This window comes from Thalassophryne amazonica, chromosome 11, assembly GCF_902500255.1.
Source record: "Thalassophryne amazonica chromosome 11, fThaAma1.1, whole genome shotgun sequence".
In the NCBI taxonomy this organism is placed as follows: Eukaryota; Metazoa; Chordata; class Actinopteri; order Batrachoidiformes; family Batrachoididae; genus Thalassophryne; species Thalassophryne amazonica.
In genome coordinates, this window is record NC_047113.1 from 38,660,476 (window position 1) to 38,679,775 (window position 19,300).

At 40.8% G+C, this 19,300-nt stretch overlaps 1 protein-coding gene across 2 annotated transcripts; it reads left to right on the plus strand.

Moving 5' to 3' along the window:
* The first annotated feature begins 5,213 nt into the window (after positions 1 to 5,213).
* Positions 5,214 to 18,906, plus strand: fbxl3l (F-box and leucine-rich repeat protein 3, like). 2 transcript variants are annotated; one of them, XM_034182121.1, is made up of 5 exons: positions 5,214 to 5,377; positions 7,652 to 8,017; positions 8,297 to 8,419; positions 15,574 to 15,745; positions 18,135 to 18,906. In XM_034182121.1, the coding sequence occupies exons 2-5, from the start codon at positions 7,685 to 7,687 to the stop codon at positions 18,776 to 18,778; spliced, it is 1,272 nt and encodes a 423-aa protein (XP_034038012.1). In that variant the 5' UTR covers positions 5,214 to 5,377; positions 7,652 to 7,684; the 3' UTR covers positions 18,779 to 18,906. The 2 variants fall into 2 exon arrangements, with proteins under 2 accessions (XP_034038012.1, XP_034038011.1); XM_034182120.1 differs by lacking the exon at positions 5,214 to 5,377 and adding an exon at positions 7,358 to 7,486 and having other exon boundaries at positions 7,653 to 8,017.
* Positions 18,907 to 19,300: the final 394 nt, after the last annotated feature.

Sequence of the window (19,300 nt, forward strand, 5' to 3'; positions counted from 1 at the left end):
CACAGCAATTACCAGTAAAATCACTTGAGATTGTTGTTTGTTTACATAAAACAAACACAATAACAACATCTAAAAACCTACATAATATAGTCATGAGAATTTCAGGCGCAATATACAAAGAGTTTTACCTTGCGATGTTGATGCCATTGTCCATGTGCAGCGGTTAAATTGCAGCTTTATCTGAGCATCTTATAGCAGTTCTTAAATGTTGCTGACATCTCGCTGTGCAGCCACCTCTCTGAGATTTTACGAGATTTGAAAGCTCAGTAGGGTGAATAGCAAATCAGTGCATGTTTTGATGCATCACAGTAAGTTCAATTCAAATTTGGTATACGTAGTAGTTACAGCCATCATCAGCACCAGATTTGAAATCGGAATCCAATTGTTGAACTGTTCAAAAAATTTCATTCAGATTCCAGCACTGCCCACCATCCCACATTGGGTGAGACAGTCCTGGTATTTACCCCAGCGTCCCGCGTCCTACATGATTGTGTGTGGGACGCCCATTAGCCCCATATTTGTGTGGGTCTGGGCATGCCCCCGGACATCTAGCACCAAATCTGATAATAATTTGTAAAGTGCCAACAGAAACTGTACACAACTGAAAAGTAGTGAACTAATAGTTCTAAAAACGGCAGAGATATGACATTCCAAATATTGCACTGATGTCCATTGTCGCGGGTAGAGTTTCAATGTTTAGTGACCTCGAGCCACCTCTAAATAATTTCTGATTGGCAAAAATTTTACATGTGAGAATGACTCACCAAAAGGAAACTTTTTGGTGGGTGAGGCTCTACATTTTTTAATGCTGGCATTTTTTGGGACACCCTACTAGTTATGCTTCGCACCCGTGGCACTTACAGCCAGATGTGGGTGTCCGACATTGGTAAATTCAAATGTTGACAGGTATGAGATTGTCAAAATCATTGATAGTAACCTCTGGGTATTCCTAGTCTTAGTGGCTTCCGTCATGTTCAGACTTCTTAAACGGAGTATTGGTAGTGACTACTGCTTCAAACTTGTTTGATCGTGCTCCATCAGGGTAAAAATTTCAAACTGAAACAGCGTTTATTGCATTTTGTTAAAAGTCTATCAAGTCTGGCCAAGGGAGCAGCTCCTTCATTTCTTTTTCAGACAGGTTGCCAGGTCTGCACTTTATAAGACAGGCTCTTAGAAACCAGTCAGATTGAGCAGTTTCATCCCATTTTTGCACTTTTTTGGGTCATGGGTGAATGTAGTACAACGGCACCCTGTGGAATAGCCTTGTTAAGACCAAACTCACAGAATCCAAGGTTTAGAGTTGGATGGGATGTTTCAGAGTCCTCGGCAGGGTAATGGGAGGGTGAGGGTACACATCACTTCTGGCGAATGCAAAGGTGAAAATTTGTACTTCTGTGACTGGCCGCCAAATGAAAATACACTCAGGCTGTATGCTTATCTACTGAAATCGTCACACATAGCAAGAATTTGCCGGAGGCATGCCCGACACGGCAAATATTGCCATAATCAGATGCAGTCGGGAGGAAAAGAGGCGTAGCCAGCAGTGTTAGAGTGCAGACAGACTGCCTCGTCCACACCTGTCAAATCACATCCGGAGCGTATGTAGATAAAATAGACTGGTGTCAAATGGCTATAAAAGGCACTGCAGACTGCCCGATCTACAAATGTCTGGATGGCACACACGGACCGTTACTGCGCACCACAGAGAGGTGCAGCTGCCTGTGTTATGATGGAGACAATAGTTCACATTATTTACGTTGCCCGTGTGAAGGAATGGACAAATATCTGTACTGTAGGGTCTATTGTGGATATAACAGCCTGTTCAGATTTTCAGCTGCGTGTGCACAGAGCTTTCAGTTTGATAACCACCGTTCACATTCACTGTACATGATAATAGTTGATAATTATTATCGTGATGAAGCATGCCACATACATTTCAACAGTTCCTTTGTGCTTGGGGGCAGGGGGTGGACATTATTATACGTGGCACGTGCAGGTCATACCGGCAGGCTTTGAGGTGCCAGATTCATCTCGACGTTCCCTCGTATGCACTCAAATAATTTTGAATCCCGTTTTGCTGACATCGGAATATGTAAATTGAGATTCATGGTCCTCAGATAACATATGGATCGCCGTCGGATAGGTGTCTCATCTCGACTGCACCCGGAGAGTTTTGAACATGTGCATCACACTCGGGGCCCCTGGTCGATTTTGACCAACTGTGTCGACTTCCGCAGATGGCTGTTAGAACGTTTTGGAACTCTACATGATTCCAGCTATGTGTGACAGGGGTATAACTTGCTTCTAACAGCCAGCTGATAGCTCTCACTGCCTGGAACAATGAGATTTATACAACAAGCCAACCTGAAATGAACCATTCTTCACTAAATTGACTTTCTTGACGAGTCTGACCCCTTTGAAAAGTGACCAAATTAGATGTATTTGTACTGAGTTTGGCGATGTTTTCATCAGTCAAAAATGGCCACCAGAGGGCGCTGGGGTGACGTCCACTTCAGCCTGTACTGTAGGCTATTCTTGACCAGATTTTTAGTATGTGGCATCAGCCTCATCAATTTTATATCCCCGCCTCGGGCAGTGGCACTTCTGGCTGTCATTGTGATTCTGTGATGCTCCAGTTTATGGTCAATCATGTGGTGCAGGTCACACCCTGACCACATGAACATGAACATTACACAATATAAGACTAGTTCTTAGAATCTGAAAAAATGGGCTATCAGTTTTTAAATAAAACAAAGATGATTTTATTAGCTCATGACAAAATAATTTACATTTTACAGTTTAATGGTTTTTCAAATGATGTGCCACGGAAGGCTTCTGTCTCTTTCTGTGTGTGTGTGTGTGTGTGTGTGTGTGTGTGTGTGTGTGTGTGTGTGTGTGTGTGTGTGTGTGTGTGTGTGAGAGAGAGAGACAGACAGAGAGAGACTGACACAGTGACCTACTTTCTGAGTACACATGCACAAATATCCCCTGTTCTGAGGTCACAAAAGGGCAACACCGCACCTACAAACGTGCATGTGCACATGCACATGCAGACTAATAAAGGGAGTCGGTGTAAAAATGTTATCTCTCTTGAGTCAGGTGAAGTTTGCATGTTCTGATGTGCTCCTACGTGCTCACTGCTGCGTGCCTGCTGCTCACAACAGGTCCATGTTTTTCTGCACTCACGTGTAGCCTGCTGGCTGCCTGTCACACTGTTTGTCAAGCTGAGAGGAGAGCTTATTCTGGGAGCTGCTTCTGTTGTCCTACATCAACAACAGCCAGCATTTCCCCACTCTTCTCCAGCCATGGCTCCAAGAGAACGCTCTCAGCTCCATCAGTGGTGCACGAAGCTGAGACGAAATTGCTGTTTGTAAGCTGTTCAGGTCGGAATATATGTTTTACTGATAAAAAAAAAAAAAAAAAAAAATCCTATTTGGTTCAATTACTGGGAAAATAGTTCAGAAGCTGCAAAAACTCACATGTGACTGATGTGAGGTGTTTTGAGCTGTCAGTTGCAGTATATATTTCTGTGCATGATGCCACGCCTTTGCTTTTCAAGCTTCTTTGGTGAACAATATTATTATTTCATGCTGAAGGTCAGGAATACTTTTTCCAAGTATTAATAAACCTCATACCGATTTCACAATTTGATATTTGCTTGTAATAAATTATGGTTAGACTAAGCGTTAGATGAATAAGAGCCAATAATATAGTAGCCAATACATTCAGGGGAAATTTAACAGCTCTGTCGTGGAGAGATGTTAGAATAGAGATCATTAGTGTTGGATGAAAAGATGGATTGTCCTCAAATCTTTACCAGTAGTGAGAGAAATTCTTTTGACTGCTCCCATTTTGCTTGGGATTATCATTCTGATCTGATATGGAGCGCCATGTTTTATGCCCGATGCCCTTCATGATTCAACTCCAGATGTACAAGGTCTGTGAGAAAAGTATCGGACCTTTTTATTTTTTTCAAAACTATATGGATTTGAATCATGTGTGATTACATCAGACAAGCTTGAACCCTCCTGGGCATGCGAGAGTTTTTTCACGCATGTCGGTTACGTCATTCGCCTGTGGGCAGGCTTTGAGTGAGGAGTGGTCCAGCCCTCTCGTCGGAATTCCTTTGTCTAACAACTTGCTGAGAGACTGGCGCTTTGCTTTATCAAAATTTTTTCAGAACCTGTGAGGCAGATCGAAGTGGACACCATTTGAGAAATTCAGCTGGTTTTCGGTGAAAATTTTAACAGCTGATGAGAGATTATGGAGTGTTACTGTCGCTTTAAGGACTGCCCATGGAGCGGGACGTCGCGCCGCGCTCGGAGGCGCAGTCGTCAGCCTGTTTCGAGCTGAAAACCTCCAAATTTAAGCCTCTGTTGACCCAGGACATCGTGAGAGAACAGAGAAGTTTCAGAAGAGCTCGGGATCAGCAGTTTATCCAGACATTCCACTGTTTAAAGGAGATTTTGTAATGAAAGACGTGCGGACGGATTGGCGTGTCGGCAGGCAGCTGGCGCGGCGCGCCGCCACAGGAAAAACACCTCCGTTGGAAGCCTTAAGGACAAGTTGGAACATATCCAGCTGTTAAACAATTTCTCACATACTCACTCTACTGAAAGCCATCAAAAGCCGCCTGGTTTTTACAAATGGTTATCAACACGGAGGTGTTTTTCCTGTGGCGGCGCGCCGCGCCGGCTGCCTGCCTGCTGACGCACCAAAAGATGTTTGGTTTTGGTGGTTGATGTGTACATTTTGATGGATGTTCCAACCAAAATTTACTGCGAGATTAGTGTTAAAACTGTTCTTTTAAGACTGAAAAGAGATTCGAACATATAAATGTTGAGTCTCTAGGCTTGAGCAGTATAAGACAGTGTTACCATGCAGATGAGCTGCACAGGTACCAGTGTGACAAAATAATTTATATACGGTGAAAATAAGGAAGTCTAAATCACATCCTTGAGGAACACCTTTAACTACAAACTATAAGCAGGTCTATGTAGACCTATTAAAGTTTACTTTCTCTTGACCATTATTTTTTATCTATTTATTTATTTTATATAGACGTTGAGCAAGGTTTAGTCATAATTCTCTTTTTTCTTTTCCCCTGAAACAGGGCATTAGCCAAAATCAATTGATAACCAGTGACAGAACTCAGAGCACATTTCTGTGTCAAGATCCATCAATCTTCTGTTTGCATTTCTTTCTTTTTTAATTTCTAACTGCTTAACCTGACAGTAACTTACAGCGGCATCTCTTTCTTGGTCTATGTCACACCTCTCCACCAGGTTACACAAAAGTCTGTCCATATGTTTTTTCAGTTATCTTGGTGACTGTGTGGCCAACTGACTGACAGACTGCCCAACCAACCAACTGTGTGGTAAAGTAAAAAATTTTAATTAATTTAATACAGAAGGTATTGAAACAGTTATGGAGCACCTAAAGTAACAGAAGTACAAAAAGTAATCTAACATTTTTTTTCACTCACTCACTCAGTCACTCAGTCACTCACTCACGACAATATACTTATAAAACTGTTCTTAAAAGATCACTGTCTTACAAATAACACAGAAAATCCCCAAAATGGAGCAAGTCACGTTTTTATGAGTTTTGGAGGTGCTGCAACTTGTATAAAAAATAGGAGTGAGTAGCCAAACTCATGCTTCAGCACGTTTTCAGTATAGTGGAAACAAGAAACACTACTTTAGGCTAATTTGCGATTGAAAAGTCTTTCTAGATGGTTATAAAATGTCTTTTCTTGAGTTCTTGTGAAATACAGTGATGAAAATAAGTATTTGAACACCCTGCAATTGTGCAAGTTCTCCCACTTAGAAATCATGGAGGGGTCTGAAATTTTCATCTTAGGTGCATGTCCACTGTGAGAGACATAAACTAAAAAAAAAAAAATAAATCCAGAAATCACAATGTATGATTTTTAAAATCATTTATTTGTATGTTACTGCTTCAAATAAATATTTGAACACCTACCAACCAGCAAGAATTCTGGCTCACACAGACCTGTTAATTTTTCTTTAAGAAGCCCTCTTATTCTGCACTCTTTACCTGTATTAATTGCACCTGTTTGAACTTGTTACCTGTATAAAAGACACCTGTTCGCACACACAGTCAATCACACTCCAACCTGTCCACCATAGCCAAGACCAAAGAGCTGTCTAAGGACACCAGGGACAAAACTGTAGACCTGCACAAGGCTGGGATGGACTACAGGACAACAGGCAAGCAGCTTGGTAGAAGACAACAACTGTTATGATTATTTATTAGAAAGGGGAAGAAACACAAGATGACTGTCAATCTCCCTCGGTCTGGGATTCCATGCAAGATCTCACTTTGTGGGGTAAGGATGATTCTGAGAAAGCTCAGAACTACACAGGAGGACCTGGTCAATGACCTAAAGAGAGCTGGGACCACAGTCAAAGATTACATTAGTAACACATGATGCTGTCATGGTTTAAAATCCTGCAGGGCAGCAAGGTCCCCCTGCTCAAGCCAGCACATGCCCAGGCCCATTTGAAGTTCACCAGTGACCATCTGGATGATCCAGAGGAGGCATGGGAGAAGGTTATGTGGTCAGATATGACCAGAATAGAGCTTTTTGGAATCAACTCCACTTACCATGTTTAGAGGATGAGAACAACCCCAAGAAAACCATCCCAACCGTGAAGCATGGGGGTGGAAAGTGCAGTGAAAATGACTGCACGGTATTGAAGGGAGGATGGATGGGGTCATGTATTGCGAGATTTTGGCAAACAACCTCCTTCCCTCAGTAAGAGCGCTGAAGATGGGCCAGGGCTGGGTCTTCCAGCATGACAATGACCCCAAACACACAGCCAGGGCAACTAAGGAGGGGCTCCGTAAGAAGCATTTCAAGGTCCTGGAGTGGCCTGGCCAGTCTCCAGACCTGAACTCAATAGAAAATCTTTGGAGGGAGCTGAAACTCCAAACCTGAAAGATTTGGAGAAGATCTGTATGGAGGAGTGGACCAAAATCCCTGTTGTGTGTGTGAAAACTTGGTCAAGAACTACAGGAAACATCTGACCTCTGTAATGGCAGACAAAGGTTTCTATACCAATTGTTAAGCTCTGTTTTTCTAGGGGATCAAATACTTATTTTATGCAACAAAATGCAAATTAATTATTTAAAAATCATACAATGTGATTTTCTGGATTTTTTTTTTTTTTTTTTTTTTAGATTCTGTCTCTCACAGTTGAAGTGTACAAAAATTACAGACCTCTCCATTCTTTGTAGGTGGGAAAACCTGCAAAACTGACAGGGGGGGTCAAATACTTATTTTCCCCACTGTATGTTTCAAAAACAAATGTGGCTTATATTCCAGCACGACTTATGTTTTTTGCATCTTCATGACACTTTTTTTTGTTGTTGTTGAGAGATTCAACTTACACCCCCAGTGTGACTTATAGTCCAGAAAATATAGTATAATAGCAAGAAGACAGTGACATTATTCTGTGTTTGTAACCTTATTTCTGTCTTATAAAGAAACACATTGCTGTCAGTAATGAGTTGTGTTAAAATATATATTTAAAAAAAATAAAGACTGGATTGTCTTCACAGTAGCTGTGCAAAAATCCAAATCTCCAAATGTCTAAAACTCTTCGTAATCTGTGACCCCACACAGCGTGTTGATTTGTTCAGAAAGAAACAAGGAAGTATGAAGCGTCAGAGTTTCTCCTCTGATGAAGAGAGGGTGAAGAGACAGAAACAGGTGACATCAAGCCTCACCCAAAGTTTAGCAGAAGACTGGGGGAACCTCCCTCAGCATGTGGTCCTGCAGATCTTCCAGCATCTCTCCCTTGTGGACCAGGCCAAGGCCTCATCTGTGTGCCGGCGCTGGAATGACGTCTTTCACACACCTGACCTGTGGAGGAGGTTTGAGTTTGAGCTCAATCAGCCGTCCACGTCATACCTGCGTTCCACTCACCCTGACCTCATTCAGCAGATTATCAAGAAACACGCTCAGCACCTGCAGTACGTCAGCTTCAAGGTAACCAGGCCAGGCTATTCCCACCATCTTACACCTCCTACTCTGACCTGTTCCTCCTCCTCCTTGGTTTTCACAGAGCATCTGCTGTAGAAACAGTATGTGACCTTTTTTAATAATCCACAGCATCTGCTGCAGAATGATCACATCACCTCTGATGTCTTGGCCTGGGCTGAATGACTCTCACGCCTCTGTTTTTTTGTTCATTCCTGTTCTTTCTCTGTGTGTGTGTGTGTGTGAATGTATTTTTACCTAAATGGTGACGCACCGTTGGTACATCAGGTGGACAGCTGCACAGAATCTGCAGAGGCGGCCTGTGACATTCTGTCCCAGCTGGTCAACTGCACCATTAAAACTCTGGGGCTAATCTCAACCGCTCGACCCAGCTTCATGGATGTATCTCAGGTAATAAACATGCTCAATATATTTACTGCTGCCCTACTTAAGGAGGATTAATCATCATGTTTGATCAACCCTTTATGACCTATGGCTGTTGCGGAGCAACAGAAAGTCTTGATACTGTTAAACAGCTACTGTTAATCACAGTTCTACTCTTCAACTAACACATAATCAGCCAAGCTTGGATTTTTCAGCTAATTTTTGACAAACATTAGCAGACCAATTATCTTCAATTTATTTTCATTTAGATAGCGCCAAATCACAACAAAGTTTCTTCAAGGTGCGTCACACAAGTAAGGTCTAACCTTACTAACCCCTAAAGCAAGCACACAGATAACAGTGGTAAGGAAAAACTCCCTCTGATGATTTGAGGAAGAAACCTTAAGCAGACCAGACTCAAAGGGGTGACCCACTGCTTGGGCCATGCTACAGACACAACTGACAAAACAATTCACAAAAACAAATATACAGGAAATGTTGCCGATGCACAGGACAGGAAGGTTTCAGAAACAGACACCACACCCATCTGTGGACGGAACCGCACCTCAAACAGAGAGAAAAAACAGAATCAGGCATCAGAAAGACAACAAATACAGTATAATTTGTCAGCATGAAGCAACAAGAAAAACAGAAGAAATACTAAGGTAACCACCGGGTACTATCTTCTACTAAATATATTTCCATTTTTGAGTCAGCCAGCTTTCTTTTTTAAATTGACCTTTAACAGTCATAAAGGTTTGTTAACTCTAAAAACATGTTTGTTTGTTTTTTTTCTCTGAGTGTATACACTAATCCAGTAAGTGGCAAAAACACCACGCGTCACCTCGAGAAAGGACATCAAACCCAAGGAAAGGCAGTAATTAACTATTAAAATAAATTTCCATGATTTTTATTTCTTAATATTTCGTATTCATTTTAATACTTTCTGGACTGTGAAAAATACTGTATGTTGAATGGTATAGAAATATGGTACGGATATTTCATAAGGTGAAAGCTGGAATGTTCCATTCCCCTCATTGAATGAATAAAATATTTGTTCCATTGAAAGAATGTAAAAACATTTAATTATTTGTTTTATATAACGGCTAAAATAGATGCTTGTCATTTGATATTATATTAATTCATAAACAACAGAAAAGGGACTTACATTTTGGTGCATCACTGCTGCTTTGACATCAATAATCCAACACAAAACTTTAAATAGGAGTCCAAAATAATTCTGATAATGTAGTTTGTGATGCCGTGCACTATGTGTACTTCCAAAAAAAAAAAAAAAAAAAAAGCCTGTGTACCTCCAGCAAAAAAACCACATCAGAAATTTGTCCAGCTTTTCATTCTAACTTCATCAACAGCACGCCTCCAGACAGCTTATGGTGTAGTGGATTTGTTTGTGTGTGTTAGAAGAACTAGCACAGTCAGTTACCTCGTTCACATTGTCATCCGCAGCAAAACAAACTCCGCCATGTTAGCTAAACTAGTGTGCGTGGCCGGGGTTTGCAGCGTACAATGGTACAAAATGTATGAAACCAAATTATACGCTAAATGGAATGAATAATCTGTGTCACATGACATACAAAGCAAATGACAAGGATCCACTCTGCCATTATATAAAAACTATTGTGCAATTTCATTTGTCCATTCATTCATGCAACATGGTGTTACCAGTTCTTGATATATTAAGGCCGTTTTCTTCAATGTGGACTAATATTTTCATGTTTGCTATCAATTATTGTTGTCATTTACTGGTCTTGGTTTATATCTGATGGATTTGACCGGTTTGGGTACAAATGTTACCAATGAAAGCTTGAAGCAACTGATTTGTAATGGATGTGCACTTACAATCAGCTTGCGAAACCCCATCACCTATTCTCACTGATCGAGTTATGACACGATCAGTGTATTTGCTCAGTGGCCTGGGTATGAAAACTGGCTATTGCTATGCCAAAATATTTTTCTGATAAAATTATACATGCAGGGCTTCAGATCCTCAGCTTGGTTGGCTGGTGCGTGTTCCTGACTTGGAGTAAAAAACGGAACTCCATAACGAAATTCTATTAAAAAAAAACTTAAATAAGAACAATGACATTTGCACACTTCTGTAGTTTAAATTATATAACACAATGCTAAAATACCCTTGGCCATATGGGCATTGTGTTCTTTATAATTTGCAGTTGTTTAATTGATTATTAGGATCCTATTGTCTTACGTACAATTTGTACATGTTCAGTAAAGCCCCTCTATCAATCAGTCAAAAACAATATTTACATTTTAACAACATCTGCATGAGGTCTTGCATGTGCGTGTACTTAAGCTTTTAACAAGCGTGAAAGTCGTGCAAATCAAGGAATATTTGTACATCATCTTCTGTGCATTTGCAGGTATTAATGAGACAAATTTAGCTCCATAGGAAGTTAGCAAAAGTTAGTGTGCATGCTAACTTCCCCAATTTTGTGCTAGAAGTGTTATTAGGTTCCAAAAACAGCTTTACAGTTTTAGAAGTGTTTATTTCTCACTAGCTTTTATATAATAAATGACAAAGAAGTTATATTAACACACAAATGAAACAGAGTTTTTCAGCTTGCTAAACCAGCCTGTGATGCCATCATGCTAACGTCGGCGAAATGTCTTCCAAATTACGTCAGCTGTGTTATTAGGTTCCAAAAACAGCTTTTACAGTTTTAGAAGTGTTTATTTCTTGCTAGCTTTTACATAATATTGTCAGGAACTGAGGTGGTGTGGTACAGACGGGGTTGAACACATATGCAGACTCATGACTCAGAGTTATAAAAGGCGTTATCAAAAAACATGGCAAAGGTACGGTACACAGGAGGTCAATGACAGAGGCAGTGGTACAGGCAGGTATCAGGCAGAGGCGTGGTCAAGAAAACAAGCACAGTTCAAAATACCAGTAGGCTGACAGTTCATGGACTGAGGCAAGTGCAGGGTCAAAAATGCTTAGTGTTACTGATCAGGCAGTACTGAGCAGAGACAAAAGGCTGGAACGGGAACAAGAAATCAGAACGAATTGGTGGGGAAGTAGTAAACTCAAAAGTCTTAAATAGGGCAGGTGGTGATTAGGAGAACGAGACACAGGTGTGGGAGAACAATCTGGAAGGGGGGTGTGGCAAACAGAAGGGACAAGACACACCCATACCAAACCCTGAACACTAGACAAGAGAGCGCAGTAAGACAAAAGCAAAGTGAGCAGGATCCAACAAAAGCACAGTGATCTAAACAAAATACCAAAACCTAAGATCTAATCAATATGAAATAAATTAAAGACCCAACACCAAGGAATTAAACCAGGAAACAAATGTAAGAACTGAAAAGGGATCAACAAGAAAATAAATGCTGAGACAAAACTAGAACGGAACTCACATGTGGCAAAAGTAATAATAAAAAATATGACTACTGATTATACAATGAAAAACAATGGCTGGACAGAAACTAGACACGTGACTACAATACGATAAATAGAGAATGAATGATAAACAGAAAATAAAACCAGTGACCAAAGTATTACACACAGGAATGGGATAATCAGAAGCACACTACAATGAAACTTAATAAATGTCGAAAATATAATGACCAGATAAATACAATCAGTGACTAGGATAATGATAAACAGTAAATCAAAGACAACTGGCTCACAGACAAAAGACAAAGCAGAATGAAAGAGAGGGAAGCAAACTAAAACAGGGGCCAAAACATGACAAATACGAGGTCTGTTAGAAAAGAATCTGACCTTTTCATTTTTTTCAAAAACCATATGGATTTGAATCACGTGTGATTGCATCAGACAAGCTTGAACCTTCGTGCGCATGCGTGAGTTTTTTCACGCCTGTCGGTTGCGTCATTCGCCTGTGAGCAGGCTTTGTGTGAGCACTGGTCCACCCCACTCGTCGTTTTTTTTATTGCGAATAAATGTCTGAACGATTTGGAGCTTTGCTGCATCAATTTTTTTCCAGAAACTGTGAGAGACCTCCAGGTGGACACTGTTTGGAAAATTAATATGGCTTTCAGGGATGATTTTATGCGGATTATACAGATTAAGGAGTGTTACTGCCGCTTTAAGGACGGCCCACAACTGCTGAGAGCGTGGCGCGCTCCCAGCGCCGATCGACAGGCTCAGACCCCACTGAAACAAACAGATCATTTCCAACGTGAAGGCTTTGTTGATCCGGGACCTCGTCTGACTTTCACAAAAAGGCAGAAGTCGTGGACATCAGCACTTTTTCGGCACATTCCACTGTTACAGTCAGACGACATACCGGATCAAGGCTTCATCACGGCGTTGCTTTGTGCCATGCAGCTCCACCGCGACGCGTGGAATTCCGCTCCTCTTTCCATGACAAAAACAGTGGAATGTGCCGTTCATTTCTAAACTGGACGCTGTCTTGATCCGGTATGTCGTCTGACTAGCACAGGAATTGTGAAAAAACGTGGACATCAGCACATTAAGACAGACGTGCGGAGGAGTTCCGTGCGTCACGGTGGAGCTGCATGGCGCAAAGCAACGCCATGATGAAGCCTTCCAGGACATGTTCTGGCATGTCCAGCTCATGCACAATCACAATCGGATAATCACACGACTGAAAAACAACCGGAATCCATCTGAAATCCACCTGAAAGCTGTTCTGTGAGACCAACACGGAGGTGGTTTTGTGCCGCGTGATGAACGGCTCCATGGCGCGTCCCTCCACTTTTCTTTCCATGAAAAAAACTCCTGTAACAGTGGAATGTGCCGAAAAAGTGCTGATGTCCACGACTTCTGCCTTTTTGTGAAAGTCAGACGAGGTCCCGGATCAACAAAGCCTTCACGTTGGAAATGATCTGGTTATTTCAGCGGGGTCTGAGCCTGTCGATCGGCGCTGGGAGCACGCCGCGCTGTCAGCAGTTGTGGGCCGTCCTTAAAGCAGCAGTAACACTCCTTAATCTGTATAATCCCCATAAAATCGTCCCTGAAAGCCATATTAATTTTCCGAACAGTGTCCACCTGGAGGTCTCTCACAGTTTCTGGAAAAAAATTGATGCAGCAAAGCTCCAAATCGTTCAGACATTTATTCGCAATAAAAAACGACGAGAGGGTGGACCAGTGCTCACACAAAGCCTGCTCACAGGCGAATGACGCAACCAACAGGTGTGAAAAAACTCACGCATGCGCACGAAGGTTCAAGCTTGTCTGATGCAATCACACGTGATTCAAATCCATATGGTTTTTGAAAAAAATGAAAAGGTCGGATACTTTTCTAACAGACCTCGTATATGAGAAACATGCTATATAAACACATAAATGAAACAATTTTAGACAGACCTGCCACAGACATCACGGTGCAGCTCTACTATGATCGGCTGTCACCCCGCCACTCAAAAAAAAAAAAAAAAAAGGTACAGATTGAAATAGAATTTAGAATAGAAGACTTTTTAAAATGCCTGAAATAAAATACTTCTTAAAATATACTCAACAAAAATATAAATGCAACACTTTTGGTTTTGCTCCCATTTTGTATGAGATGAACTCAAAGATCTAAAACTTTTTCCACATACACAATATCACCATTTCTCTCAAATATTGTTCACAAACCAGTCTAAATCTGTGGTAGTGAGCACTTCTCCTTTGCTGAGATAATCCATCCCACCTCACAGGTGTGCCATACCAAGATGCTGATTAGACACCATGATTAGTACACAGGTGTGCCTTAGACTGCCCACAATAAAAAGCCACTCTGAAAGGTGCAGTTTTATCACACAGCACAATGCCACAGATGTCGCAAGATTTGAGGGAGCGTGCAATTGGCATGCTGACAGCAGGAATGTCAACCAGAGCTGTTGCTCGTGTATTGAATGTTCATTTCTCTACCATAAGCCGTCTCCAAAGGCGTTACAGAGAATTTGGCAGTACATCCAACCAGCCTCACAACCGCAGACCACGTGTAACAACACCAGCCCAGGACCTCCACATCCAGCATGTTCACCTCCAAGATCGTCTGAGACCAGCCACTCGGACAGCTGCTGGAACAATCGGTTTGCATAACCAAAGAATTTTTGCACAAACTGTCAGAAACCGTCTCAGGGAAGCTCATCTGCATGCTTGTCGTCCTCATCGGGGTCTCGACCTGACTCCAGTTCGTCGTCGTAACCGACTTGAGTGGGCAAATGCTCACATTCGCTGGCGTTTGGCACGTTGGAGAGGTGTTCTCTTCACGGATGATGCGAAGGAGATGTGTTGCACTGCATGAGGCAAATGGTGGTCACACCAGATACTGACTGGTATCACCCCCAATAAAACAAAACTGCACCTTTCAGAGTGGCCTTTTATTGTGGACAGTCTAAGGCACACCTGTGCACTAATCATGGTGTCTAATCAGCATCTTGATATGGCACACCTGTGAGGTGGGATGGATTATCTCAGCAAAGGAGACGTGCTCACTATCACAGATTTAGACTGGTTTGTGAACAATATTTGAGGGAAATGGTGATATTGTGTATGTGGAAAAAGTTTTAGATCTTTGAGTTCATCTCATACAAAATGGGAGCAAAACCAAAAGTGTTGCGTTTAAATTTTTGTTGAGTATATATCAAGGTTAGCCATCTTTGAACTTGTCCAAGGTCTGTGTCCCAAGAATGTTCTCTGCAAAATTGAAGACTTTGGTGGCAATAGGACTGGACTTATGCTGAGGACAGACAGACGGACAGATGGATGCAAAGCCTGTGCAATACCTGATGGCCACATTTGATGGCCTTGGGTAAAAATTGTGAAATCACCTTTCTTTCTGTGTTCTGGACAGCTGTGTGTTGCACCACGACAACTATAATTTGGTTTTATGCTGGTTTATTTGGTTTATAATTAGGTTTTATGCTGCTGCTTCCTACAGAGCGTAGCAAGCAGTAGCTCCTTTCCATGCTGTGGCAATAGCACAGATGAGCTCAGAAGACATGTCCAACTATGGACTTCCCTGACAGAAGTTGAACATGAGTTGTTCAGGCATAACTTTGAATTACAGAGGTATAGTTTTGAACGTCACACTCATGTAAGTTTCAATAAATTTAACATGAAATCCCAAACATGTACAACTGTAAAATCTTGAAAGTGATTTTGTGAAATGTGATCCCGTTAAGAATCCCCTCTTTAACAGTCAGGATGGTTTGTTTCACCTCAGGCTCACTTTGTGTGTGCTCTGACGGTGGTGTTTGTAAATTCTAAGTCCCTGTCCTCCATCAAGATCGATGACACACCTGTGGATGACCCCTCCCTGAAGGTCTTGGTTGCCAACAACAGTGACACCCTTAAACTGCTGAAGATGAGCAGCTGTCCTCATGTCTCCCCAGCAGGTTGCTATTTTTTATTTACATCATATACACAAAAAATTACTTAAAAAAAGTTAAAATGTGTTCAGATTTGAATGTCCTGGCAGAAAATTTATATAACCCACAAAAGGTAAGCAGCTGTGGACATAAACTTTCATACTCTTTGGCTAAAAACATTCCACAGGGATCAGTCCTCAGCCCACTGTTGTTTTCTTTGTACTCTGTGCCTTTGGGTAGAGTTAAATGTAACTTTGGGATTGATTTTCATTGCTGTGTGGATAATTTACAATTGTACAAGGAAATAGGAGTGTCACTGTGAAGGTGAAGCTGGGTGAGGGGTTGGATATTGTCCAGTTTCCTGTTGCTAAATTCTGATAAGACCAAAATGATGGTTATTTTCTACTAGGCTGAAGCACTTTACCTCTGGGTGACTGTCATTTCTATACAGTGTTACTGTTAAAAATCTTGGCATGAGCTCTGTTCAGTCTCTCTGCACATATTTGCACATATCAAAGAGGTAACAAGGGTTTTTTTTTATAATTTGTAAAATATTGCAAAGATTAGACCAATTTTGTCTATGGCTGATCTTGAGGATTTGATTCATATGTTTTTATCATCAGAATTAATTATTGCAATGTTTTGTTTTCTGTTGTATCAGTAAAAAGCATTAGTCTTCAGATGGTTCAGAATGTGGATGTTTGAATACAGACCAGAACTAAGAAAACTGACTATATTACATCCATGTTGGCTTTTTTATACTGGTTACCTGGTTCACATAATGGCGGACTTTTTTTAGGATCTGTTGTTAACGTATAAACTCCTGAATGGTTGTGTGCTCTCCTGTCTGGCTGAACTAATACAGTGACATATATACTCCTATACTGAGAAACCGATGATCTCAGTAAGCCAGACTGTTGTGTGTTCCTAAGGCTAATAAGAAAACTGCAAGTGGCAGAGCATTTTCATATTGTACCCCAATTTTGAAATCAAGCAATGAGTACAAGTGATGAATACTTTCAAGTCCATAATTAAGGTGTATTTATTTTCTACCATTCACAATCAGTGAGCTTGTGTACAGTTTCAAAAGGTTGCAACAGTGTTTGTTTTTTTAATTTTTATCTTTTTTTTAAATCTATTTTTGAGTGCACTGTTATACTGTAATTTTTACTATTTATATTTATTCTATTCAGCACTCAGAGAAAATACCATATAAATAAAGGTATTATTATTATTAATTCATCTATTCTTGATAAATCTATTTGTTCTCTGAACTTACTACCAACTCAATTTTATGGCCCTGTGGTTATTGTTGGGACCCACTGTGGTGAATAGTTTTAAACCAAGGAAGTTAAATATTAATTAATTAATGTATCTTCTTATTCATATTTTTTTACGTGTACAGTAGTCTTGATCCTGATTTATTGAATAGTTACAGACCTGTCCAAATTTAGCTTACTTAAAAAAAAAACAGTGACAACTAAACAACTTTTGAGCTTTCTGATTAACCTTTCGGTGTTACTATAGTAGACTTATTACACCATACTTCAATACTAGTGCTACTTGGCCTCAGTGTGGCTCTTGATCATAGTGTATATCATAGAGTACATCTGTAATACATCTTCTCCAGCAAAATATGGAGTACTCCAGAGCTCTGTTTTTAGCCCTTTGTAGCTTTTCTTCTTTATATATATATATATATATATATATATATATATATATATATATATATATATATATATATAATTTTTGTCTTACGTCATGTGCATGTGTGGAATAACCTTGCACTGTTATATTGATGATACTCATATTTACATACCTGTTATTACAGGCAGTGTGTCTCATATTAGGAACTTAGGGACTTGTATGGTTTCAGCTAAAAACTAAATATAGGTCCTGTATAAAAATGGTTGTGTGAGACAAAGCCATTGAGCCAATCTGCAAAATGGTTGTCCTCACAAAAAATTCACAGTAAAATGTATGAAAAGTAATGCACAAAAATTCATACAAATCCCACATACTCATCAACCAGCAGGCAGTGATCACATCACAAAAAGCATGATAGTGGATTTTCCATCTGGGAGAAAAGGTGCAAATCCATCTTTATATTGTTGTTATTCTAATCCCCAACCATAAGGCTCATTTCTGAACAGGGAAATTCTTGGGGAAATGCAAGAAATGTTGCGCTTAACTTTAATATGATATTAAATGGCTATTAGACTGCACCGAAAATGTTCACAAGGACTGTGGATCACAAATGGAGGGGCAGCTCATCTCCAAAAAAACGAGGCTGTTTACCTCCAGATATGTGGTGTATTTATTGACTGAAATTTTTAATATATATCATTAAAACAACTAATGACTGACATCAGATGACCCTGTAAATGTCAACCCTGTAATTGTATCACATCTTCAGGTATCCTGTGTGTGGCCGATCAGTGCCATGGTCTCAGGGAGCTGGCACTGAACTACCATCTGCTGAGTGATGAGCTCCTCCTTGCCCTCTCCTCAGAAAAACACGTTCATTTGGAACACCTTCGCATTGATGTGGTTAGTGAAAACCCAAGTCCAACATACTTCCACACCATCAAGAGAAGCAGCTGGGAGGCCCTGGTCCGACACTCCCCGAAGGTCAACATCGTCATGTACTTCTTTCTCTATGAGGAGGAGTTTGAGCCCTTCTTTCGTGAGGAGACCCCCGTCACCCATCTGTATTTTGGCAGAGCAGTTAGCAAAGAGATGCTTGGCCGCATCGGACTCAACTGCCCTCGGCTGGTGGAACTGGTGGTTTGTGCCAATGGCCTGGAGCCTCTGGATGAAGAGCTGATCCGTATAGCTGAACGGTGCAAAAGCTTGACGGCCATCGGGCTGGGCGAGTGCGAGGTGACCTGCACTGGTTTTGTGGAGTTTGTGAAGATGTGTGGGGGAAGGCTGACACAGCTGTCAAACATGGAAGAGGTGTTTATCCCAGACAGCAGCTTCAACATGGTGCAGATCCACAGTGAGGTGTCCAAGCACCTGGGCCGCATTTGGTTCCCTGATATGATGCCCACCTGGTAGACTGCTATAAAACCTTAATTGAAAGATTTACAGTGCATCCAGAAAGTATTCACAGGGGTTCACTTTTTTCACATCTTTTTTAATGTTACAGCCTTATTTCAAAATGGATGAAATTAATTTTTCCCTCAAAATTCTACACACAATACCCCATAATGACAATGTGAAAAAACTTTTTTGAGATTTTTGCAAATTTATAACCCCCTAAAAAAAACTAAGAAATCACATGTACATAAATACAGTTAAAGTCGCCTAAACTGTCATCATAAAACCTGGATATTCACACTCACCAGACAAAAGTAAAAGTCCCAATGTTTTTGTATGGTTTTCCATGTAATAAACACCGTATATAGCGGATTTTGTATAACGGATTTTTGCTCACATCAGACAAAACATCCCGCCCTATTGTAACGCATTTCCATTAAAAACCCCTCGCATGTACCGGACAGAGCAGTCTGCATGTGCTTAGTAACAGAGGTATGAAATGAAGTTCACCACTGACACTAACCAATTTGAGCAAAGTGG

Coding starts and splice junctions, on each gene's coding strand:
- fbxl3l (XM_034182121.1), top strand. CDS start 7,685: ATGAAGCGTCAGAGTTTCTCCTCTGATGAAGAGAGGGTGAAGAGACAG. Junction 8,018..8,296: donor TGCAGTACGTCAGCTTCAAG/GTAACCAGGCCA, acceptor TTGGTACATCAG/GTGGACAGCTGCACAGAATC. Junction 8,420..15,573: donor GCTTCATGGATGTATCTCAG/GTAATAAACATG, acceptor GTTTCACCTCAG/GCTCACTTTGTGTGTGCTCT.